Source organism: Phalacrocorax aristotelis, chromosome 3, assembly GCF_949628215.1.
Source record: "Phalacrocorax aristotelis chromosome 3, bGulAri2.1, whole genome shotgun sequence".
Lineage (NCBI taxonomy): Eukaryota > Metazoa > Chordata > Aves > Suliformes > Phalacrocoracidae > Phalacrocorax > Phalacrocorax aristotelis.
The window spans coordinates 89,971,546-89,997,841 of record NC_134278.1 but is presented as its reverse complement, the minus strand read 5'-3'; the positions used below and the strand labels follow the sequence as shown (position 1 = coordinate 89,997,841).

Sequence of the window (26,296 nt, the reverse complement as noted above, 5' to 3'; positions counted from 1 at the left end):
TCCTTCAAGTTTTTCCCAGCTCTTTGGAAAGCTGAAGTATGCAGCTCAAGGCATAGAGCAATTTCCCAGATCACAAAGCCCTGAGGAATGAATCCCAGTACCTTTTCTCTTTCATTTTTCCAGAATCAATCACATAGACCACATCATCAATGGTAACAGATGTTTCTGCAATGTTTGTAGAGATGATGATTTTGATAACTCCTGCAGGAGGCCTGAGGAACACAGACTGCTGTTCTTCACTAGACAGTGAAGAATGAAGTGGATAAACAACACACCTGGAAGGACAATATGACAGCATGGTCAGTGCACGTCCAGCCTTTTCCCTCTTGGGAACAATCTGCCTGCACACACTTTTGCCTCACTAGTACTAGGCACTGCCCACAGCCAGTACATTGCCCAAAGCAATACAAAAACTCTCTGCCATATCACCTTTTAAGACACAGAATGATAGAACCATTGAGGTTGGAAAAGACCCATAAGATCATCAAGTCCAACCATAAGCATACCACTGCCAAGTCCACCACTAAACTGTGACTCAACCACTTCCCTGGGCAGCCTGTTCCAGTGCTTGATAACCCTTTCAGTGAAGAAATTTTTTCTAATATCTAATCTAAACCTCCCCTGGTACAACTTGAGGCCATTTCCTCTTGTTCTATCGCTTGTTACTTGGGAGAAGAAACCAACACGCACCTCGCTACAACCTCCTTTCAGGTAGTTGTAGAGAGTGTTAAGGTCTCCCCTTAGTCTCCTTTTCTCTGGGCTAAACAACCCCAGTTCCCTTAGCCACTCCTCATAAGACTTGTTCTCCAGACCCTTCCCCAGATTCATTGCTCTTCTCTGGACACGCTCCAGCAGCTCAATGTCTTTCTTGTAGTGAGGGGCCCAAAACTGAACTCAGTATTCGAGGTGTGGCCTCACCAGTGCCAAGTACAGGGGCATGATCACTTCCTTACTCCTGCTGGCCACACTATTCCTGATACCTTTTCTAATGGAAGGTGGAAAAGTTTACAGAAGGGACAGGTTTCAGAATAGATTTGAGAAAAAATTCTGCCCCTTTTCTAGAGTCTAGAATCTGCCATTTATAATGCCAGACTGGAAGAAATCACTCCAGCTAACCTTGTCATGGACATCTGCGTAAAGACTGTTTAGTCAGGGAGATCCAATTACATCTCCATGTAACAATCTAAGGCCAAATGCAACCACAACTGAATGTTTCTCAGCAAACATTCTGAAATGGAACAAGGGCTGAGTTGAAGTTTTCAACAGTCCACTGGGTCATGCAGAGCACAAAATGGCAAACACTCATCACTAGGGTCTCCAAGAACTTCAACAACTAACCATCCTGAGTTGAGGAGAGAAAAACCACAAAACAGCAAACCAGTAAGATAGTAGAAAAGGAATTGCCCTGACTGGAGTCAAGACCTTCATATCACAAGCTGTCTCACACATTTAATAACCCTTATTTATCCCTGGATAAAGGCAGGCTTTGTGCAGGAAGCTACTCTTTATATGGGTAAAGCCTGATAATTTTGGAGTTTTTCTGCCTTACCTCTTGCTGTGCCTGTTATTAAAAAGAGCATTAGACTGGAGCTGCTCATAAAGCATCTTGATTTCTGCTAGACCAGGCAAAAATATCAACACGGCACCTATATAAATATAAAAAAAAAAAACAAACCACTCAACAGAAAGCACAGCATGATATTTTATCAATGTGCAGAAGGCTCAAGTCAAAACTCCAGCTCTGTTTTGCAATTATTGTACAAAAAATACCACCTAAGCTCTAACAGTCCCTCATCAAAGACTTTCCAAAGTAGACAATTGTTTCACGTTCCCCATCCCATGTGTATCAGGGGCTCTGTTACTCACCTGGAACATTTTTTTTTCTTTCAAAAACAGGCAGTAACTACAGAAACTCTGAATGCAAAACATTAGCTTTGGGGTGCCTCTAGGCACAGAGCCTCCATGAATCTACCTTTGTTTATCTCTTGAGGTCAATGAAATTACCTGGGGGGTATGAATGTTTGCCAGCAACTATCCACTCCAGCAAGGCTTCAATTAATTCCAGATTAACTTTGTCCAAGTCCATGACAGACATCGTTTTCAACACTGTCTTGTTAACCCCTGGGGAAAAAGAAATAAAACACATGGTAAGTCCACCTCTTGTAAAAATCATCTGCTGGATGCACTGAACCAGTGTGGCTGCACAACCCACCACACCTTGGTTTAAACAGCACTGGCTTAGACCAGACAGAGGTAGCGCCATAAGTGACTCGGTGCATCGCTTTCCCCCTTCCATGTTTTCCTCTATTTCAGCTCTTCCCTCCTTTTCTCATGCCTTACTGGGGCTCACACCTGCCCTGTGCTCAGCCTAGACCAGGATTCATCTACTAGCAGAATGACATGCGCACACAGTAGTGGTAAGAGGAGCCAAAAGCCTTCATATGGCCACTTACAGACACCTCCACCTCTCAAGCTCTCTCTTCTCCCTTCCATTGTTTCTTACACCAACTCAAAAAGACACCCAGATTCCCTTACTCTTCTGAGATGGTAACTGTCTAGCAGGAATCTGAAGCTTTTAAACAATGGCTCTCACTCAGTACCACTGTGGAGCTCACTATAAGGGTGTGCAGGGAAGATCTCTTCAGGACTAAGCACGAGGAGGATTTTGACGATGACAGAGTGGGAAGTTCATGGAAAGATCTCTCTCTCTTATTAAGCCATTCACAGAGTAACTGAATTTCTCAAGAAAGGTTTGTCATGCTGAAGTGACCTCGCTGAAGCGGGCAGATACATGATGTGTTTTAAGTAAAGCTGCTCCAGCAAGAACAGATACAAAATGGAATTAACAAGGCATCTGAAAAGGGATGGAAACAGATAATAGCTGAACACTGTCCCTTTTCAGATGCTAAGTACTGTTTTCAGCCCAGATGTTTGCTCTTGTTTAAGAGAACAATGGTTTGTGTTTTTATTGTTGGTTTGTTATTGTTTTTTTTCAAGCTGGCAGGTTTCTGATCTCATCTAGTAGTAGTGACCTGCTTAACTTCACAAGTACAAAACTCTGAGTTACATACATGCATTCAACATACAATATTATATGCTAACATACCATGTTGGCTCGCAAATGCTATATGCCAATTTATTAGATTTAATTTGGAGCTCACCTTTGTATCGTGTAAGGAGCTGCTTCAGGGTTAATTTTTGGTCTGGGTCTGAATCTCTGACAACTGTGTCAGTGCTTTCCAGAATGCCAGCACGTCTCAGGTCCTCCTCTACTTCTTCAAATGCAGTTCTTTTGTGTCTTCCATTCTGTTTGTTTTCTTGCTTTGTCTTACGCTTGTAGGGACTACTGTCCTCTAAAACATACCTGGACAGCAGAAGGACATTGGCTGGTGTGGAAGGAAGCCTAACAGTCTCCTTCGAATAAATGGCTACAGAGATACGGTATCAAAAGTGTTTATACATAAATCTGAGAGGAACTTTGTATAAGTGGGTTGCAAAGCCATAGACAGTATCAAGGTCAAGGTGTTCTTCCATACTGGGATTGTTAGTCTTTTAAAAGCTGTGATGCAAAAGACTAGGACTGCAAACTTGATCTTGACAGCTAAGCGGGCAGCTCAGAGCAGCAATCCGCAAGTAGTTTACAATAGCTGATCAGTTTACTATCTGGAGTATCTGAGCTGCTGTGACTCCCCAGTAACTACAGATTGGTAACAGGAATCTGATACCTAAGCTGCGAAGTAGGGCTTACAAGAAAGGAACAAGTGAAGCACAAGCACTGACAAACTCTTCATGGCAAAGCTCACCTTTTCTTGAGTACTTATGTGGTATCTAATGCAGAAAGGCTTGTTTTGGCATGAGATCCTATACCCCATTGTAGTATAAGAAGTATGGTTAAAGTCAGTGGACTCCAAGACTAAAGGTGACGGGGGAGATTTGAGAGGATTTAGTTTTTAAATCTATACACAGAACTACTGCAGCCTCAAGGTCAATACTGCAACCTCAAAGGCCAAATACATCTGAGAATGTTTGGCAATTTCATACCTTGTCATTGCAATCACATCTTCCAGAAAAAACTGATCCACAGGAAATGTTCGACCTAAAAGGAAACATGAGAATAAACCTACGTGCCATCCAACACGCAGAAAAAAGATAGAAGATGGCTATCATTTCACACAGGTTATTATGTCATACACTGGCTTCACAGCTCTCATCTATACTGCACTCTTCAATTCTATTTCTGTCTAGGACGAACAGTGGATATTTTTTAAGCATGGTTTGGTAACACGCACCTACGCAGTCAGAGAAGCACTGATATACTTACAGGAACATATCCATGAGGCTACGTGTTTCTGTCATGCTCCATGTAATAACTTAGCAATTTAAAAGGCACATTTGGCTAAATGTGTACACATCCAGCTGGATCCTCTCACTGCTTCTTTTTCACAAGGACAGAGAAGAGTCTTCAGCTGTGGTGAAACTAGTTCAGGGACCCATGTGGGCACATCAAGTCATTTTTGTCTTTTGGGGAAGGAAATTCTGCTGGTACAGAGACAGCACAAAAACCCACTCCATTTCCAAGCCTCCTCTCTCCTAAATCTCACTGGTCTTTCCTTTTAAGCCCTTGGAATCATAGTTCTTCTGTAAATCTTCATCTTGCCACTTTGCAGATTAGCCCCTTGCACTTTAATTGAGAAACACTTTGCAAGAAATACAGAAAACAAACTGCTAAAACAATGAATGTGACAAGATAATAAAAATGAGTGGTTTTTACCTGGTATGTTAATAATTGGACAGGAGTGAAAGTATTCAGAAAAAAGCTCTGCATTCAAGGTGGCACTCATTAGTATAATGCATAGGTCTGGCCTCTGAACCATTATGTCCTTCAAAACCAGCAGCAAGAAGTCACTGAAGAAAACAAGCAAAAAGACATTTGAATTTCTTCAGTGTTAATTTTCAGAGGCCCTTTTTCTCTCCCCATTCTGTCCACCTTCCAGGTGTTTTCAATAGCGATACCATCACAGAAACATGAGCTTCTCAGAATGGCTGGAGGCTAATAATGCAGTAAATTAATGGAAGGCAATCTACTTACTTTTTGGTGTCCCTTACTAGAGTGTCTCAGGATTAGTTGGCAAATTCATTTAAGCAACAAAAAGCTCCAGCTACCTTATAAATTAATTACATTGATGACAACACAAGAACAAATTAACTCAAAGTAAAAGATGGGTCCTTTTTGCTCCTCTTCCTCACTAGAAGAGGTGTTCAAACTTACTCTCTCTTCCCTACGTATTTATAGCTTTTGTGGTATGCCTAGAAGACTGGCTCGAAGTGATTTTAGATGAGAAGAAGAATCCTTCAGAGATATGAGCCATTTTTATAAGGCTAAAATATTATCTGAGCTGTGGTATAATGGATCACGGTCAAAGCATCCTGGAAACCCACTGCACTGTAGTGTTTTACAAGGAAAACATTTAAAAAAAGGATTCTTGCAACTTAGTTTACCGAGATACTGAAAGACACTATCTTTCTCCTGGCATCAGCAAGTAAGTGGGGTAAAACTGCAGGAGGCTGTAGCAGGATAGGATGAGACTGTCTAGAACTAGTAAAATCTATAGACTGGAAGAAAGCATGAGGACTTGTCCCTTGCAGGTGCTCTACTGAATCCTGCATCAGGAGAAGTAATTCCCTAAAAGGCATGTGAAGAATTAGGGTATTTGGCAAAAGCTGAAACATGGGAAGAATAAGAACAAGACAACTGTGGTTAAAAAGTTACTTAACCCTCCAGTCCCATCCAAAACCTCTTTTCAACACCACTGGATGTGATGGCAGATTGGAGGCATAGAAATTTAGGAGAATTGCTTTCTTTGCAAGCTGCTGCAACACAACCTCCAAATGCCCAAAGACAGGAAGCTAAAACTAGACTCCTTCCACCATCCCATGTTACTGCCACATGATCAACATGTCTGACTTCAGTTACTTGCACCTTTATCCTTCTGACTATGTTTCTTCATTTTGCTTATGGCGTAAGAGATTCTTTACCTTTCTTCTGTTCTTTCGTGAACTTCATCAACAATAACATGCGTGACTCCCTGCAAAGTCAGATCTCCTTCCAGCCTTCTCAACAGCACACCAGTAGTGCAGTACAAGAGTCTGGTAGCTGAGGACTTAAAGAGTAAGACAAAGCATTCAGTTGATTTTGTGCAACTTTACATGTAAACTTAACTGTAAAGCATTCAGTTTCAGCTGAGCGCCAGGTTTGACAGAAAGGGAACAAGCAATCTCTGCTGGAGATGGGCTGAGTGATTTTTCTTTCTTGATTAAAACTTAAAGAGCATCTGTTTCTTACCAAGGGGCATTGCTAACTATAAGGAGTAAACAAAAAATCTGGACTGTTTTTCCTGTTAAAGTTGCTTTCTGATAAACAACTCAGGCCTCTGTCCCTAGAAATATTTGGTGAGTCTCTTTTTTAACATAGTTCTTGGAAAAAGCAATCAGTTGCAACATAGACAAAATTTCACTTCCAAAACAGCCGTTTGAATTCAACCACCCCTGCTGGCTGACAGAGGCTGCACCCTTCAATCTTCACTTGAGAAACAAATGGAAATGGAGACAAGTGGAAATGAAGTCAGTAGCCTCCCAGAGGACAGAAGTATTACTCATACTCTCATACCCCTTCATCTGTCTCAACAGAAAACAAAATAATTCAAGACACAGTATTGCACTCTCATTCTATCAAGTGAACTGTGCAACTTGAGATTAAATAAAATACAGAATGTTTCATAATATAGTATAAAATACAGGTTATACAGACTTGCTTATCTCACTATATGGCAGATAAAGGGGAAAGATTCTGTATGCTAGAGAAGCACCAAGCACATTTCAATAGAACTAAACCAAAACCAACAAAGCATATATACCTTTACACTTTCTAGACGGATCTGATATCCAACAGTGAGTCCAATCCTTTCTGTTCTTTCTTTGGCTACACGTTCAGCCACAGAAATAGCAGAGATTCTGCGAGGCTGAGTGCAGATGATGTTTGCAACTCTGCTTGGAGATCCTTGCAATGAAGCGTCCAAAATAAACTGAGGAATCTGAGTAGTTTTCCCACATCTGCACAACAAAACCAGGCATTAATTAAAAAGCCCCACAAACCCAACACCTTCTATCCATGTAAATTAAGATGACTGCATTCCACCTGATATTTGCTTTGTTTCATTAGTGTCATCCTTCACATGAAGTTCGCCTAGGACTGCTGTCACTAGTCACAGATGCATCACAACTGTAACCTTTTCAGGACGTGGATACATATTTCACGTTCTTCTGTATATATTTTGATACATAGTCTGTACGTGCAATCATGCTCTTACCCCGTCATGCCGCTCACAACAAGAACTTGGTGCCTCTTCAGCAAATCAAGAATAGTTTCTCTCTCTTGCCATGCAGGGAGCTTCTGTCTTTCATACAACATGGACTGGAAATGCCTAGAAGACTGATGCACAAAACCAGACAGCATGGCAGTAAGAACACCACTGGAGTGGAACAGAACTGTTTGAAACAGCAGCCTGTGGCTTAAATATTTATTTAACTAAAGTAAGCACGAAAACATATTCTGTTCTGTACATTATACCTTCTTCAGCCGAAATTGCCTGCAGATTTTAACATTTTCATTATACAGAGACTTTGCTTGCACATCATATTTTTTGGAAAGCTTTTTCTTGAGGTTCACATAACTCTCATTCTCCACAACAACTTGTTCAGGCTCATCATCTTCCTCCTCTTCTGCCACCTCTTCTTCTTCCTGACGCTCCGACACTGTCAAGGCTTGAGACAGAGAATGTAGAGTTAGGTATTCTTGTTACTAAGGAACAGGAACCCATCAGCACTGCAGAAAAGAGACACATGCCAGGAGCATTCTCAACAAAGAGCCTTGTTAGACTGGAGCCGAGGGTCTGCAGGGCTGTTTTTGACATGTATTTAGTTCAACACTACCAGCAAGCCTCACCCCATCACACAAACCACAACTCCAACCCACTTGTCACTACCCCTGCACCAGCTGTGCTCTGCAACACCATGGTCTGGATGGCCACATGGTGAACCACACTGGTAACTGGTTTGCCTTCATGCACGTTTTCCATGTATCTCAGCTCCACTCTCCAATTCACCACATGACCACTATTATAGAACACAAGGCTGTGATGGTAGCACTGGCTTCAATTAATTAAAACTACACTGTAATATTAAGCGTTAAGCCACCGCAAAGTACTTTTAAACTAAGGCTGAAACTGGACCAGGCACTTTGGTGCCTACTGCCTACCAAATGAAGTGGGATTTGCTCAGACAATAAGTCAGCCCTTGAAAGTTTTAAAGCTACATTTATCTAAACAAGGTATTTTATAACATAAGGAAGGTTTTATAACATAAAGGAAGATTATTTGGAATCTCTGATTTCAAGTTCTGTAACAAAGATGTCTTTCTGTGGAGCTGTTAAAAAAAGGAATAATTTGTTTTACTATAACAAAAAAAAAGATAGGCTGTAACTATTTAGGTGCTCTAAAATGTGATGCAGTTGTTCTTGAAAACTCTCTTGAAGAAAGTTTGTCCTAGATAAAACAGTTTTGGAATTGAGAGCTTGAAGATCATCTATGCCACGAGTTGCTGCCACCCTGCTGTAAGTGACACAGTCCCAAATCTCCCCATGAAATCAACCTAGTTGCACTTGTGTGCAAAAAAAGGGATGACGCTTTGAACAACTTTCTAAAACCACTTGCAACATTTACTTACCCTTAAATCCACCTTTATAAAATTAATTTTGAGGAAGGGTTGGTAATTTTAAGTAATTTTTTTTTTAAAAGACGTTTCTGAATTGATGAGTAGCAGATGCACCAAAGCTTGCAAACAACCTTCCCTGCACCCTTCCAAGCACACGTCTCTGGTCAGTTTTAATGAGCTCACACCACATCTCTCAATGGCGTTTTATTGACTGTGTGGGAATAGGCATTGTTCACTCTGCCAGCCCAAACTCATTAGCTCTGTGCTCCTTTAACTCAGTTCTCGCCAGCGGAAAACCTCTCTGCTGCAGCTTTATTATGGAAGGGACTTCCTGGGGCACAGATAGATTATGGATATGGCTCACCACATGACCTTAATCTCCAGAAACAGATTTGGAACAGATGCTTGAATTGGGTTCTCTGCCTTTTTTTTTTTTTTTTTTTAAATCTTTTTGACCATTCTTAGCCCAGAAACCGTAGAGGGAAATTTGGTGTACCTTCAGACGTTTGAGTTGAACCAGATGTACCCTCTGTCTGTAGCTTTACCGAAGGTGTTGCCAGCAGGGACACAGGAGGAACACTATACTTGTGGTGAGTATTTTTAAGTAATTCACTTATTTCAGATCCATCTTCTAAGCAAGTCACTAAGGTGTACACCACTGGTTCATTAGACTCTGCAGCTATCAAGGCCTTTCCATAGAGGAATTCAGCAATGTGTAAACGACAAGCAAGAGGTAGATTCTCATCGGTGGAATAAAATGCCACAAGAGGTGCCTGGAGTGGATACTTGTTTTCTTCAGGAAATCTTACTTCAAGTTCATATACGGGACCATCACTGTTAGGTCTGAGATGAGCATCATCTACAGAGTTCCTGGCTGGTTTCAGTGAGTGGTTTGGAGGGAATTCATGTCCAAACCTACATTTTGAACCAAACCTGCAGCCTCTTTGAAGATAAAATTTACATATTTCCTTTGAAGTCTGCTTTGCTGCATCCCTAGAACAACTACCCTTTTGTTTAGATTTGCTGAGCCTGTTTTCTAGGTACTCCAATTCCAAACTAAAAGTCCAAACGCGGTTTTGAATTCTTTCTACAAATTTTTCTCCATAGATTGAGCGGAGGGCAAAAGCCTCTTCTTGTCTCTGTTCTAAACATTCTTCTTGACTGGCTTCAGCAGCTGTTGGAAAAACCTGCACCTTCTCTCCATATCTTTCGGTAAAGCACTGCAATAGCAAATACTCCAGTGATGCCCCAATATTACCATTGCAGGATCTCAGTATTCTTCTACAACGCTCACTGTCAAAACCATACCTGCAACAAAACAGAGACAACATGGCAACGAGTGACAGAGACTTGTATGAAAAAAAAATAACCACAGATCTGCTTGATTAGGCTTACCATAAGGAACCATGTATGACATGAGATACTATTATTACTACTCGGGGGCGGGGGAACCCACACCAAAATATTTATGCTATTTTAAATGACAGTGGCAGGCAGTCATTTGGTGTCTGTGAATGCTAGTCTGTTCGTTTTAAGGTAACAAATTAGTTAGTATGGCAACTATCTCACACCCCTGACTGTAGCACATAATAGTCACAGGACTAAATTTCCCAGTTGAACTATAAAAATTAAACTCTTCAGAAAAAGCCGAGTCCTCTCACATATAAAACACTCTTAAACAAAGCAAAAATTATTAATAAATACTCATATCTGAGCAAAATAGATGAAGAACACTTAAAAACGTTTTGAAACATTACCTACCTGGAAGAAACATACATACAACTGCAATGCTGCCTGAGCTTTCCCAATATCTGTTTCATTGTCTTGCAGAAAGTACTGAAAATTTCACTAAAGAAAGGCTGGAGTGATTTATTTTCAGAAAAAACCATTATTTTAAATTCATCTAGTTGAGGATTAAATTTGTAGGAGATACAAACTCATCAGTTCTGCACACAGAACTTCCTTGGAGTGAAGAGTAAGACCAAGCACTCGGGGCTTACAGCATAGAGGCTAGTGATTTACCTCTTCAGGACACATATTATTCACTGAAAAGCATCACCTGGAGAGTTTGTGCACAGCAAATGAAGACACTTCACTTTCCACAATTCTGTCCTCAGCTGGCTCAGCAGATGACCTTGGTATTATGTCAGAAACTTCCAGGTCTGTTGACCAGCACTGTTCATCATCAAGGTAATCAGGTTCATCATCATCTTCACCAGAACCAGCTACTCTGATAAAGAGTTATCAAATTAAAATGAAACAAAATTATACTGTTGAGTAGACACAAAACTCTGACTCTGCAGTTTTAAATCCTCCATTTAAATGGAGGATTCTGCTACCCCTTTCCCAGAGTTAATACAGTAGAAGAACAAAGCAAACTCAGAACCACAGGATTTGAGATCAAATTAAAAGCTAAGGGGAAAAGGAATACTGTTTTCATTTCTAACAGTGTGCGTGATAAAGCATGCTCATCTAGAAGAGTAGTGCCCCCATTTAAACTAACTCTGATTCAGGAGCCAGCTCCTGCCCTTGAAGCTCTTGAAGAAGTTCCTTCACTCTTCTCTGATTCTCTGATGTCATATGTATGGTCTGCAGAGGCATTCTTGCTTCAGGTCTCTGTTGTTTTTGCCCTCCTCTTCTGGCAGAGGCATTTGATCTAAAAATTAAAATAGAACATAACAATGACTTATCTGTCTGGCACAAATGATCTTAACTGCATTGGGGTGTGTTAGGACCCAACCCTGTAAACCAAAACAGGAAAACCAAAATGAGACAAGTCCATCACTTAAGTTTTTTAAGATTATTCAGTTGGGTTCATTCTTACATGACCAGGACATGTGTCTATATCTGCGCACACGCATGCATGCATAGATGCATTTTATCCTATGTAAAATCCAAAGTAATTTAATAAACACTTTGCTAGGTAAAGCTGTTCTCAGACTACAGTACAACCATGCATTTAAGCTAGATCATTCAGAATACATTCCAGATACTAAATTCATTCTCAATTGCTTATTTTCCATGGCCCGGCTTCTGCTTTGTAACATACAAAAATTAATATCCTGTGTTTATTAGTGTTTTCTGATCAAAGATGTTCTGAAATTACTTTATGACCAAAGAAAAAAATCAGAGGTTGTAATATTTTTTAAAAAAACAACTTTCCTAGCTGTAAAACATTAAAAATGTTAATCAAAAAAGACATATAAAAACTGCTTCATACTGAAACAGCATCGTCAGTCCTTCACTGCTGTATATTCAAAGAAGTCCAACAATCCCCAAAGTATCCCAAACATCTCCATGCCAAACCTCCCCAAATTAACAGAAAGACCTGGATTCTAGCCTTGGTTCCTCGAAGAGACAAAAGTCATCTCCATCATCCCAGATTTTGGTTGAACATTTCCTATTTCTACCAAGTTGAGACTTGTTTGAATGGCCACTGCTGCCACCTCCTCTTCCTCTTCCACTGCCTCCTCTCCCTCTTCCTCCTCCTCTGTTGGGCTTTCCTCTTCTCCTCCCTGCTGAACTCATGTTTATGGCTGAGGAAGGGAAAAAAATAGCCCTTAGTTATGAGGATGATTTGGCACATTGCCAATGTCTGGGCACATATCACGTTATTTGTTTTTCCATGTGACAAGAGAAGATACCCTCTCTAACCACAGTTAATCATCTGTACAATGGTGTATTCATACACACCTGAAGCAAAGCACATTCTTCTAGAACACTGTTAAACAAGTTCTGTGGTTTTAGAAAATAAAAGTAATATTCCTCACTGCTGTTCAGCCAAAAACTGTAGGACCTCTGGCAAAAGGATGAGCCTACCAGCAGTGCTGCCTAGCTTGGGAGCTCCAGCTCTGCCACTCTGATGAAATTTTCTTGGACACAGAAGCCCAAAGGACAAACCTTCTGGGGATCTTTCACAGCAGAACGCAGTCTGTGCCCTGCCACTTTTTGACCTGGGAGTTTGCAGGGCTGAGAGCAAAAGATCAAAGGGGAGCTGAAGCCAAAGATACAGTTTGTTTCCACATTAACCTCCTCCTGACCCATCCCCTTCTGCAAGCAGCCATCTAGGTGGCAGAGCGCTCCATGGAGCCTGGGCAGGGGAGTGATTAGGGACCTGTCCTGAAAACAGAAGCCCTCTTCTCCTTTTCATAGCAAAATATTCACCAGCTCTGACACAACAAGCCCGTTGGTACCAAGCAGTTGTTGTCAGTGACAGAATGGCCCAGCACCGTGCTCCGGCGAATGGAAAGGTATTGCAGGGACAGGTGAGCAGCTGTGGACAGTCTAGAGCTTATTACCTGATCTTTGCACTGGGACCTCCAGAGCCACGACAAGAACTGATGTGGCAACGCATGAGTAATAGGCCAAACGAGGGCTTGGAGAGCGGGAACGGTTTGGGGCTCCGAAAGAAACAAACTTCCCTTTCTGTGGCAGTTCACCCCACCGGAGCTCCACCAGGGCTGGGCAGGATTTAACAGACAAGCTGACCCCGCTCACAGCAGCCTGGCGTAGGTGCGGGAGGCTAAGAGGGCGATCTCAGCCTCCTTCCTCCCGCACACAGCACGGAGCTCCCGGTACAGAACCACCCCGCTCCCCGGGCCGCCTCCCTGCGGCCCCTCCCGCCCCTCCCCGCCTCAGGGTGTCCGCTCAGCCGCGCCCCACACCCGGGGGGTCCCCAAACCGCCGCTCCCGCCCATGCTCCCGGAACCTCACCCAACCCCTGCCCGCCCACGTCCCCGCCGCCTCCTTCACGGGCCCCCGCACACCCCCTTCCTCCCCACCCCCGCTTCCCACGGCGCCATTATACCCCTCCGGGGCCTACCCCCCCCCGCTGCGACGTCTCCACTCCGCACCGCCCAGCGCAGCCTCCCCGACCCGGAAGCGCCCGCCTTCCCCTTCCGGGCCGCCGGCCTCCCCAGCAACCGCAGACACTTCCGCCTGGCAACCACGACTCCCCGCCCCCGCACCGCTCCCCTCGCACGGAGCCGTGCGAGCAGGGCTGAGGGCTCCCCTGGAAACAATCGCACACTCAAGCAGCACGCTGATAATTATGTGCGGTTTCAAACTGCTGTGTATCCGAATATATATTTTTGCATATATATTTGAATTTCAGTCAGCAGTTTTAACAGTGATACTGGTTGTTTCTTTCTCAACCGATGCCGCGGTTTTTAAAGTGTGTTTTATATTCCCAAATAAAGACAAGTATGGTAAGAAAATATTGGTAGGCACTAATTCCTTTTGCAAGACTGAGTGTATGGGATTAAAACAGAAGAAATCTGTACTGGTTTCAGGGTGAAGGTTACATACGTGACAAGCGACCCTGAAGCCGCACAGCTGAGGTGGGGAAGCCCCTCTAGAGATTCCTGGTACTGTGCACAGGAGGGTCACCCACAAGGGCTGCCCTGGACCGCATCCCATCAGGTCTTGAATATCTCCATGGACCAAGGCTCCACAACCCCTCCAGGCAACCTGTGCTAGGTTGGAGTTTAAAGCAAAAATTTTTACCAGCAAAAAATGGGCTATTACCCAAGTAACATATTGCTTTAGTTGTGTAAGAAACCCCCCAGACACACAGAAGCTGCCGTGGGGGTGTTTCCTCAGGGTCCTCCTGCAGACAGCTGCACCTTGATGGTCCACGGGGCTCTGCTCTGCCCCCTGCCAGCTCCCCACCACCTCCACAGTGGGGCTCAGTGGTGGAAGGACAGGTAACAGGACTGCTGCTGGCTTGCACTCTGTGTGTGGCACCCAAAGGCGTCTGCTCTAGCGGGGCTCACGTGCTCCAAGGGCCCATCTCTGGGAGCAGTCTGTCCACAGGAGATGGAGTCAGCTCTGGGAAAAATGGCTCTGTGCGATGCAAGAAATGCATCTCATAGGGTTTTGCCCCAGATGCTCTATGTCTTGAAATGAAACTACCTGTCTTCCACCACTTTCATTCTCTAGAGGAGGAGTGCAAAAGGACACCTGACTTGGGCTCAAGAGAAACAGTTATGGAGTCCACACGGGCACCTACAGAACTACGTACATTGGCAGCTGGAAAAATTACAAGGTAATTTTAAGTATTCCTTCATTTTAAACTCCTCCGGCTTTGGAATGGAGCATGTCTCACTATATCGACCCTTAAAAAGACACAGAAAGGAAAGTCATAACTTGAGAAGTACCAGACCAACGCTGCAGGCTCTTCTTCCATCTGGCAATCTTGTCACAGCCCAGTCTGAAGACTTGAGACACTTGGGGTCTTCAGATGTCCTGCTGCATCCCGAGGCTCCTGCAAACTCGCCAGTCATTGCTGGCAGGCAGGCCCTGGAGAAACACCTGGGCAGCACAGTGCCCGTGGTGCCCCACACAGCACAGCCACCATGAAAGCCCTGCATGAATGGGCTGTGCACACACTGTGGGGTAGGCATGGCCCTCCTGCACATGTATATACGCCACACGCACAACCCACAATGAAACGGGAGCTCAGGCCATCAACAGATACACCATTGTTTGGCCGCCCTTTGTTACTGAGTTCCCCAGGAATGAATTAGTAAGTATAGGAAAATTGCTCATTTTGTTGATGCTGGAGAGGAGACAGTCATGAAATGAGGCAAATAAGGGTCTGCAATTAGGAGATAGCATCTTGTGGCTTTATTAGATGTAGTCTGGCCTTTTTTTCAGCCTTTTACAAAAATATTAGTGCAATGATAAGAATTAAGATTATGGCATAGAAGTGCTTTACAGCACAGATTTAAATCCCCAGGCATGGCTTAGTGGCCTAGGCCAAACAACTGAAAGACTTGCTCTGCCTTGATCCACAGAAATAAAGTCTGGAAAATTTAGTTAACCCCTCAGGCTGTCAGAGTAGATGAATTATTTGCAGAGCTGGGGACAACTGTTCCATGCTGAATAGATTGTTAAGATCCTATGAGACTACCAGTAGAGGAGGGGTTTATTGGATGCTGTGGTTGGCCAATAACCTCTAAGCTCTTACCTGAAATCCTTGTAGAAGCAAAAACCTGTCTAAATCTGAAATAATAATCACTTTCCTCTCTGTTATCATATCTGAATATGAAAGCAATCTGAAATGATATTGTAATGAAAGGAAATGATACTGTAAGCATAAACACTACCCATTTTCTTTATCCTTCATCTCTCATTAAATGCAGATGAATGATACTGGAAGGCTAGATCATCCTTCTGGGGCACTTTATGAAGGTGAGTTCAAAGACAACATGTTTCATGGGCTGGAACCTACACATTTCCAAGTGGAGGAAAGTACACTGAAACTCAATGAAGTTCAATGAAAACAAACAAAATGTGGAGGTTTATTTTAATCAATCAGAATAAAATATTTTAGTGCCACTCATATAAACATCAGCTGAGTTAATTTCTTTTGAATAAGGGTGTTTTGAATTGCTAAGATACCATCTTTTCCTAAAACAAGAATCTGATACCCACTTCATAATCCCCAAAGCAGATTTAATGAGAGAATTAACCATCAAAAATGACATGAGAACATTAATGTTTATTCTCCTTAAATTACTCCTCTGTCAAATTTGCTAGGTTTGATTTAGGTTTAATTTTTCTTTAAGTACCTCCCCAGACCAGTATCTGAAATAAATCCAAAATATATGTTAGTTAATATATGGTCTTTCATCAGAAAAAAAGTTCTGTCTTGTCCTGCCAACCAAAAATAATAGCAACAATAGTACTAGAATGATGACTAATTCTATTTTTAAATGATCAGACACCCAATGAAATACATACTTGGATACAGTATGAGAACATGTCTGACAAACTCACATGTTTATGGAAAAATTAAAGACAATATTTTCAATTTTAGAACAGCTTGAGTTATGTTACACCTCTGTGACGGTGGCATACTAAAATCTACAGAGCTTCTGTCCTTTGCTGTCATATTAAAACACAAATGTGAATTTTGCATGGAGTCTAAACCTGTGAGCACTCATCACTTCTGTTAGGGCATTCAGCAGTAGATCACGTATGTAGCTTTCTAGGTATTTTCTCTCAAAAATTCTTAGGGTGATGCCTCTACTCCTTCATGAAAATGGCCCATCGCAAAGGGGGCAGCACAGTGCTTGTCACTAGTAGCTGACCTGTAGCGAAAACCAGCTGGTTCTGATTTGAACTTGTGATTTTGACTAACTAAAATGCTGATGTAGATGCACCCTTGGCAGCAGAGATCCAATCTTGGCCAGCCACTGCCATTTTCACCAGGGAGTGAAGACTTCTCCTTTTTGATACTGGTTTGTGACTCTTAATACGTGCCACTCCTGGACAGCCCAATGCAGGCTATTTTGCCAAGTTTCAGGATTGCTAGTTTCCACCTACTCACATGAGGTAGGTGCCAGTTCACCAGATCACTGCAGCTTTCATGAGAGAACAAAAATAGGCAGCACCATAGTAACTTGTCACTGCTAGGTGGATTCATTTTTCAAGGGAAACAGATCTATAGTAATTGATTAAAAAAGTTATTTTTCCCTCATTTGCAAGGGATACTGATGCACAGACGTTTCTTCTTTATAGCAGTTTTCAGGTATAATGATGAGCTTGATCACAGCTTTCAAAGGTCAGCAGAAATACGTGGTTTATGAGGACTGAATTCACACAGCAGTTACTTTTTTTTCCCTGCAGGAGGCTGTAAATCCCTGCGCTTTGTCATAACACCACATAACAGGATGGGGAAAGGGTAAGAGAGGATGGGTTTTTACAGCAAGAAGATCACACAATAACTGGCTGCCTACACTTACACATCTTTAAGATGCCCCTAATGATAGTCATAGGGCCTAATCCCCGGTAACTTCAAATCATGACAGGGACTGAAAAGTTCTTCCTGTAGAGGGTACATGCTAGGAGGATGTTGGTAGAAATAGTTTTGCGAAGAAAGGAATATGTTCTTTGGCTGTCTAACCTGCATGCTTTGTAGGTCAAAACTTTTACAGGCTACAATATGGGAGAAAGTTAAGGCAGGCACTTGTGCTACACTGGGAAGGTTCTGATTCCTGGAAATTTGCTTACCTGGGTAGTGCCCACATCACCATGCTGCCACAGAATTTGAAAATGTAGCTACTTGGTGCAGACAGCAACACGGGTTAAAGGCAGCTCTCTGTGTCCTGGGCTCAACAGCTGGGACCAGTTTTCAACAGGCATTGATATCTTCATGTATTCATTAAAAATAACCCCTGAGGATGCATGTCAATAGTAAATACAATTAAGTTATTTTTCTTTTCAGACTGATCAGCTAAAGTCTCCTAAGTGAAAACCTTAAAGAAATGAAGTTGGATAGGGTGAATTTAAAAGTTTTAAATTTTAACTTCCCCTAGGAATGTCTTTCTCCCTGTTTCAGAAAAACCTGTCGTCAACAAATGACGCCTAATTTATGCCTAGCTTTTCTAACTTTCCCCAGAAAACAAACCTCACTACCCACAGAAGCTTTTGCATACACAGTACTCATATGATCACGTTTAACCTAGGCCAGGTGTTGTATAGTGGGGTCGGGGCAGAGAACAAGTGCATCTGTAACACAGCAGTTACTCCTCAGAGGTCAAGCCCATAAACCCCAGGCTTTGGTACCAGACTGCTCAAGGACAGACCTCTGCCGTGAACCAGAGCTGCTTTTCTCTGGGAAGGGAAGTAGACAGGAGAGCACACAGGGGAGACTGATCATTGCCACTGCTCCTTCAGAAAGCCTAATGCAATGAAAAATCTATTTCCATTTTTGTCTGTGTTTCATCATCAAAGGTCTCTGCACTATGAATCTAAATACTTTGCTTTACAAAGCAGAACTGCTTTCTAGTTTAAAAAAATACAACAACCACAAACAAACAAAAAACCCCAAACCAAAATCCAAACCACAACATAGTAGTGCTGTCAGGAAAAAATGTGTTGAGTCTTTGATTGCTAGATATTAAATAGAGTTTTAGTAAATACCCGTCCTTGACTCCATTTGCAGACACAATGTACAAATGCCATTCTTTCAGATGTGCCTTCCAAAACTCAGCTCATTTTGCTAGGTTTCGGGAAAATCTTGGGCCATGTGGTTTCTTGGCAAGATGAAAAACCAACACATTATCAGCAGACTGAAACATACTGGGTCATCTGAAACAAAGCAGCTCATGGATCATTTGGCAATATAATGCCTTTCAGTCCTTTTTCTTAAAACTGCCTGTAGGAAAATCTCTATTTGAAATGTTTTGTTCATAGATTCATGAAGCTAAATGTTTTTATTTATTTTTAAAAAAATCTTTCCTATCTTGAACTGTTTGTTGAATTCACAGGTATCTTTGACCCACCAAAAATGCACTTTCCAGCAAGCTCCTTCAGAATTATAATTTTATGTTGTTCACTTTTGATGTGTTTTGCTCCTGAAATAGCCAGCTCCAAAAAAAAAATAGTGTCTTCTGTCTCTTGTCCTTGACTTCAGAGGTAGCAGCATCTTCCACAGAGCTTGTTAATGTATGAGCCTGTCCTTTCAGCTTCTTTGTGAGGACTCCACATCACCACATTTATCTGTGCTGCTCAGCAATTATACTAATTTAGGCTGGGAGGTTTTACATTTCAGGTTTTCTGCCTGAAGGGCATCTTTGAAGCACATTTTTGTCTTTCAGGGAGAAATTAGTCTACCTTTTGTTACCATTCCTCCTTTTTTATGTCTCCTTGCTCTTACCTTTCAGAGTAACTTACTGGACTGGCTCAAACCTTTTCCTGACACCCCTGGCCCTGGGTTACCTGCAGGCAGGCAAAAAGCCCTGCAGGTCCTTAGTGAAGAAATGACGCAGGTGTGGAGGGCTGCTGCCTCCCACTCTCCCACCTCCCTCCATGTCCTTATTTATTTTTACTCAAAGGAAATTTTTCAAGATCTAACAAGCAACAGGAAATACACAAGTACTGGTGTTTTCTGCTCCCCTGCCTTGCTCTTGGCCCCTGAATGAAAGAAGGGGAGCCCTCTTGGCTGCGGCATCCCTAGTGAGGCCACGCATGGTAGGAGACAGAGGGTGTCTGAGAAAGCGGAGGGTGGGGCTGGTCCTGTCTCCCTGTCCCCAACCATGGGCTGCCTCGCTTGGGTGCCACAGGAGGTACTTAAGAGCCTCCGAGCTCCGCGAAGCAGCAGAGACCGCATCAGCACCCGGCTCTCACCACACGGCGCCCTCTGCCTGTCACTACAAGGCTTCTCAGCCTCCCTTCGCACAGTGTGCCATTCTAATTAAAAAGGAAAAAAAGTCAGTATCATCTTCTTCCAACCGCACAGTCCTGGTTTTTGCATGGGGATGCAAGGATGTGACCCGAAGATTACATAATTAGAAGGCATTTGTTATGCTTGCGTTTCAAATCAGTGATTAGCATGTGACAGTTCCATCCTGGGAAACGTCAAGCTACCGTTGCTCTCCTCTCTCTCTCCTTTCCTGCACAGCGCTAATTCCCAACTCTGGCAACTGCCAGTGCTCAAGGACCTTCAACTAGCCTGGGGTAAGTTTAAAACGTACTTGGCATGGGATGAAGAGTGGGATTAATAATACCATTTCTCATATTATTGGAAAAAGCTAGAGTTGTAGCTATTTAATGTTGCATGTGCAGCACATAAAATGGTATTTAAAGTATTTTTCATCTTCAGTGCGCACAGTTATTTCCAGCTGATTCCATCTAAGACTGTGCATGGAGATCTAGCTTCTTAGTGTAGAGAATCTTGTGAGGCTGCATTTTGTAGTAGTCTCTAAAATACCAGGTTAAAAAGACCTTTTTTGCTCCAACCATTTAAGAGCTAATTGAGGTATCATGCTGAATTGAAGTATTTGAGTGACATCTGCATGAGAGTTAGCTGGAGACAAAGCGCAAGAGTAAATCACTGATTTTTTGCTCTCTTTAGAGGACTGGGAGTTGCTCTCCAAGTGGGATATTTAAAACAGCCAGCAATCTCAGCTGGCAGGATTGAAACAGTCACCAGGAAGATCCCAAGCATTTAGGAAAATTGTGGATGTTTAACAACTGAAGCAGCAAAAGTGCATGTGGATTCCTCTGCGCTGTTATCCATGTCATGATTTCAGAAGCAGAATGGGACAGAAAGCCAAACAAATAGTAACTGTTGTCCATCAAGGCTAGGCTGTAAATGCTTTACTGTTTGCATGCTGATGCTTGGGCTATTTGGTCGGTCTTTTTAACAAGTGGTCCTCTGCACAGTTGTGCCATTCCATGGGGGGGAGCACTGGAAGGGGGAGCATGGTCACACAAATGCAGCACAGGCTGTGGGACCTGCCTCCCCCCCCTCCCCCATGCACAGCTTTATGCGGGAATCCCACCCCTGTGCTGACTCGGTGGCACCCGCTCCAGTCTTCAACCCTGGGCCTGGGGCACAGCTAAAGAAGGCAACCCACTGGGACCTCCCTGTCCACCCACGCCTTCTCCCTTGGTGATCTGGTGGGAAGTGGGTGCCGCCTCAGGCTCTGTTAACTTTCACTTGCTGCCGTTCTGCTCTGTGGGAGGCTGCAGCACCAGCTACTTGTGCAAGGCACCAGGGCAGTATTCTTTGCTAGACACCAGTGGCCAGAATAATGTATGCTCACTAATGGCAGAGGTGGCACTCAGCTTTGGTTCTTGGGCTTGGCAGATTTGGCTGCTGGAGAGAAGATAGAGACAAAAAGGGAAAATTCTTACTTTTGCCCTTAAACTATTCTCTGGGCTTTGCTCCGGAGATGTCATTCTGGCTTGATGAGAGCTGCAGGAGGGTTAATAATGCTCAGCTCTAAAGAAATAAGCACATCTTTGCTGTTTCTTGCCCCTAAAGCAGGGAGGACATGGGCTTGGGTTGCAGGCCAAGCCAGTCTGCTGATAGCTTCATCTGATGGGGTGTTGAGCCTGTCCAGTGGGGAGCTTGCAGAGGAACAATAACATCTCCTTGTTGATCATAGAATCATTAAGGTTGGAAAAGACCTCGAGGATCATCCAGTTCAACTGTCAACCCAACACTACCATGTCTCCTAAACCATGCCCTGATTATGAGGAAACTACCCCGTGGTGGGCTGGCAAAATCAGGCAAACCTTGGATCTGCTGTGGTGGAGACCTGACAGTGGTTTAGGAAAGCAGCTTCATGGAAGGCTTGTTCTCGCAGCTAATGTGCACATGCATTCACGTGCATATGGGAAGGGGTTAAGGGTGTGGTGCTTGCTCAGTACTGAGAAAAAAAGGTGAAGGGGGGGACCCTCTTCCAGCTTTTAACTGCCTCAGGGGGTCTATAAAACAGATGGAGTCCAGATTCGTCCCAGAGCTGCACAGTGAAAGGGAATGGCCACAAGATGCAGCAAAGGGAAAGCCCGACTGGACGTAAGGAAAAATATTCTTCCCCAGGTTACTGGAGGGCCCAGAGAGGCTGCAAAGATTCCACTGTGGAAAATATTCAGACTTGAGCTAGACACAGTCCTGAAGAACCTTATCTAGTTTGGAGTTAGCCTTGATCTGAGCAGGAAGTTGGACAGGGGACATACAAGGGTTCCTACTCACCTAGACTCTGCTGTGAGCTTATGACCAAGCAGACCACATCCAGGGTCTTAGGACCAAATGTCAGTCCTGTTTTCCAACCCCTTTTTGCACCCTTTAGGAACAAGCCAGACACTGTTCAGCCAACTCAGGCTGACTGAAACCCTAGTCCCTGCTGAGGACAGTGTTAACAGCTTCCCCACCTGGCAGTCAGGGGCAACAGAGGACCAGCATTTGCTCCAAACCATGGTGAGGTGCACGTTTTTGTTTGTTTTAGTGACGAGGAAGGACTGACTAGTTTTGCTCCATATATTTGGCAATTCAGAAGAACCAGAGACAGGCAGGCAATGTTATACATTCATGTTGTCTGGCAGTGAGCCTTAAATGCTGAAAAGTAGCCAATGTAATGCAATTATTTAATGTAACAAAGAACTGAGGGGTGACTCAGAGAACTTGCAGGCTGCAGCTAGAGGACACACAAAAGACAGTTACTCTGAAAAACAGGGAAGATTGTCTGGACCCACTTAACCAAGGTCGACCTACTTTGCAGTGCGGTCATTTAGCAGAGCTCCTGGTGGTGCCTGGAGCAGGAGGGGATGGCGGCATCCCTGGTGTCCCAGTTTCAAAGTCTCACTCCTGAGCTCTACAGAGGACAGAGACTGTGCTCAAACATTGTCCTTGCCTGCATGAGTATGATGTGGAAGCTCCTCAGCTAAATCTCCATGCTGTACAGGTATTGTTTTGAGTTCCCTCTATAAGGAAAAGTTACTTCGGATACCAGGAACCCACAGCATTTTTACAACCTGAGAGATAAGATACAATGCCAAAGAGCTCCCCTCCAGCCCTGTGTGGCCCTGAGTTGAAAGCGCATGAGAACAGAAGATAGGTAGTGGGGCCATGGCATGTGCTCATATGAGCCCTTCTACAAGTATTACCCCTCTCTCATTAAAGCCTCTTGTAGGTTATTTTTCTCCAGATCAGACAAACCTCTTTCTTTGTACTAGACCCAAGACATTTCACGTCATCACCTGTAGCATAGCAGAGGCAGAAATGCCTTCCTGTGAGCTTCTCCTCTTAGGTGCATCACCCTTCATGACAACAGCAGGTTTCCATGTGTTAGCGGAGGGTAGCCACCGATGCTCTTTGTGTCATATCCTTCACTCTGAATCACCATCTGTGAGACTGATGGCATAGCCCTGGTGATGCACTGAGCAGGGGGACCCGCCAAAGTGGGACCTACACAGACACACAAGCATTTTGAGGTCCCAGATGCCTGGGAGAAGCTGGTCTAAGAGTGGAAGTAGAGAGCACTTGGTGGAACTGAATTATGCTTTAATTCTGTCTTTTCCTCACCTTGGATGCCTCCCATTGCAACCTGTTTATACATTGTTTACCCATGCATTACATTTCCTTGACTCCCCATTTAAAGCTGGGCAGCAGTATGGGTTAGAGATTCTCATTTTTACGTGCTCCCACAATAAATGTTCTTGGTACTGGCAGGGTATGGTCACCCCCTCCTTGTGAAGGCCAGAGGTATGGCTGTCACATCACTGGAGATTTAGGGATCCCCAGAATAATTTAGCAAGTGGATAGTAAAACTATAAAATCTTTAAGGTATGCTATGCAGTTAGTGTATTACATAGTATATTAATATAACTAATTCCATACTAATTAATGTTTGTTAATTATTATTAATAGTTAACAATGTTATACTGTTATATTGCTATAACTGGCATGCTAAAACATTAATAATATAAAAGCAAAATGGGTAAGAATATGTAGGTGTTTTTGTTAAAAAGAAAAAATATAATTAGTTTCCCGCAAAAAGCTGTTTTCATTGTTTTCAGTGAAAATGTTTATCACAGAGGAGGTTTATGTTTCTTTCATATCTATTTTGCCTTTCCTATTTGTTCCTTTTCCCCCAATATTGCAAAAATGATTCTGAATTTTGAAATCAGTTCTCAGTGTTAAACAAACTGGTCCCAGTTCAATGGCCCAATAACAAAAGCCTCAGAAGCTTGCAATGGCGTTGACTAGTCTAAACTGGGAGAAAAGTTTAACAACTCTGCTATAAAAGAAGCTGCTACTGAAATTGAAGCTGAAAGTCTGTTTTGCTCAGAGACCCAAACTTAAGTACCTTCTCCTCAAAACTACTAGAGAGGAGATGTAGCTACTTTAAAAAGAACTGCATATTTATGTGTTTCTGAAGCAAATGGCATTCTTGCCATTCTTTGGAATACCTATCAGAAAAAGAAATGTTTGTTTTTTGGTTTTTTTTCCTGCTGAAGAGGGCTGGAGCACACAGCAGAAGGGTTGAGAAGTCTCTAGCCTGGGAGCTACTCAGACCTTGACTAGATGTGTCCCTGAGTAATCTGATCTAGCTTTGGGGTTAGCCCTGCTTTGAGTCAGATAACTCCAGAGGTCCCTGCCCATCTAAACTCCGCCATGACCTTAAGAGTTTTCAGAACAAAAAAAAAACTTTTACACTATCAGATGATAGAAAACAGATTTAATAAACTATTACATCTATCTCACTGTAGCCAGGTGTCCACCTAGAAGCTTTCCCAGCCTGTTTGTACAAAGCCCACATCCAAAGTCCTTTGATCAGGTTTTCCACATGGGCCTCCAAAGGATCCTCTGTCCTGAGAAGACAGTGGATCTTCTTAGGAAGAGATCTCACAAGCAGCTCTCTTACAAATAAGTAGTTTATGCTTTCATTAATCCTCAATCTCAAGAAGATGCTACGCCCCAGGTCCCTCCCAGCACTGTGCTGGAAGCCTTTCAGTCCACACCACACCCTCAGCAAGTGGCCAGCTGGGTATGCTTATGGCTGTGCCGCTAGCAGCCTGACCACAAGAGGTATCCCCTGCCACAGCTCACAAATGCTCAGCATCGCCCCCATTTTGGGGATGGTGCCACCACCCTCCTCCCTTGGGAGTTCCACAGTGGAAAGCTGACAGGTCGAAAGTGTGTGGCCCCAAGCTACACTGACTACACCAGAAGCGCCTGCTTCTGCAGCGATTTCCTTAAAGTCACCCAGAGTTCTTGCATCTTTTGCATCTCTCCCATCTATTTAATGCTATGGCCCTCTCTGTGCCTACTTCACTGAATACATCCCACGCTTCTCCAAACCACTACAGCCCTCCTGGCAGAGCTGTGTGAGCAGAGCTCTGTGCTGTAATTGCGCTGGCCCCTCCAAACCTCTACCAAAGCTAACAATAACTCACATCAGCTTTGGGCATATCTATGTCAAACAGGAATGGAGGTGGGAGGTTATTCTAGACTCCTAAATCACATCTAGTCTCCCAGTAAGACTGGACAAAAGCAGACTTGAATTAAACCCTGAGGAGAGGAAGTGTGGATGTGGGGCAGTGTCCATGCTGGTTAGAGAAGTATGAGCTGGTGCAATCCATTCTTCTGGGGCTCTGCATGCGTCATTAATCAGGCATTATCTTAAGACTGTTCCCAAGGTCCTAACCCCATTACCAGACTGATGAGATTTTTTACCAAGGGAGTGACTTGGGCATGGCATCATGCTCTGTTGGCCCTGGTTTCCAGAGAGGCTGAAGCTCCACACATCAAGGTGCCCTGCAGCAGTCCTGTGCCTCCGAAAGCCGGGAAGACAACTGACAGAGAAAGCAGGCATGGCAGCACAAGTGCATCCAAAAGTGCCAGCAGGATTATGCAGCAGCATTGTGAAGGCAATATCTGTGTGGCCCAAACACAAGTTTGGAGGACATTGTGGATAATTAGTTGCACAGCAAAAAGCTGGTTCTTTGATGCAGAGCACCTGTGCAAGATGTTCAAGTGCCATTCAAAATACATCTCATTTTGTTTCTGTGTTCATACAAGAAGCATCTTGCTGAGCAAATAGTCTCTGTGGGGTTACACAGTCTTTAGCACCCATCCACGTAAAGCATAAATGGCCATGGGCTGGGAGGGAAGTGTTTGTACTGGTGCCCACTCTACTTGTGGAGGCACTGTGAACCCAAACAAACCTTTAGGATGCCTCATTCTCTCTCAAATCTCTCCTTCTCCCACTGTTTTCTGAACTTTGAG

The 26,296-nt window shown here is 43.5% G+C and overlaps 1 protein-coding gene across 7 annotated transcripts in view; it reads right to left on the bottom strand.

Moving 5' to 3' along the window:
* DHX57 (DExH-box helicase 57) overlaps positions 1 to 13,640 on the bottom strand; it is a 28,029-nt gene extending 14,389 nt beyond the window's left edge. Inside the window, exons 1-16 of one of the 7 annotated variants that reach the window (XM_075088460.1) lie at positions 13,577 to 13,612; positions 13,068 to 13,272; positions 12,110 to 12,305; positions 11,273 to 11,425; positions 10,829 to 10,999; positions 9,266 to 10,077; positions 7,628 to 7,821; positions 7,368 to 7,489; positions 6,915 to 7,110; positions 6,037 to 6,161; positions 4,772 to 4,905; positions 4,042 to 4,096; positions 3,162 to 3,364; positions 2,005 to 2,121; positions 1,550 to 1,646; positions 102 to 275 (exon numbers count right to left, since the gene is read on the bottom strand). In XM_075088460.1, coding sequence (XP_074944561.1) covers positions 102 to 275; positions 1,550 to 1,646; positions 2,005 to 2,121; positions 3,162 to 3,364; positions 4,042 to 4,096; positions 4,772 to 4,905; positions 6,037 to 6,161; positions 6,915 to 7,110; positions 7,368 to 7,489; positions 7,628 to 7,821; positions 9,266 to 10,077; positions 10,829 to 10,999; positions 11,273 to 11,425; positions 12,110 to 12,297 — 2,741 coding nt within the window. In that variant the 5' untranslated portion in view covers positions 12,298 to 12,305; positions 13,068 to 13,272; positions 13,577 to 13,612. Of the gene's footprint in view, positions 1 to 101; positions 276 to 1,549; positions 1,647 to 2,004; positions 2,122 to 3,161; positions 3,365 to 4,041; positions 4,097 to 4,771; positions 4,906 to 6,036; positions 6,162 to 6,914; positions 7,111 to 7,367; positions 7,490 to 7,627; positions 7,822 to 9,265; positions 10,078 to 10,828; positions 11,000 to 11,272; positions 11,426 to 12,097; positions 12,306 to 13,067; positions 13,377 to 13,576 lie in introns of those variants that run through there. The other 6 variants (XM_075088455.1, XM_075088458.1, XM_075088459.1 and 3 more) reach the window with 6 other exon arrangements.
* Positions 13,641 to 26,296: the final 12,656 nt, after the last annotated feature.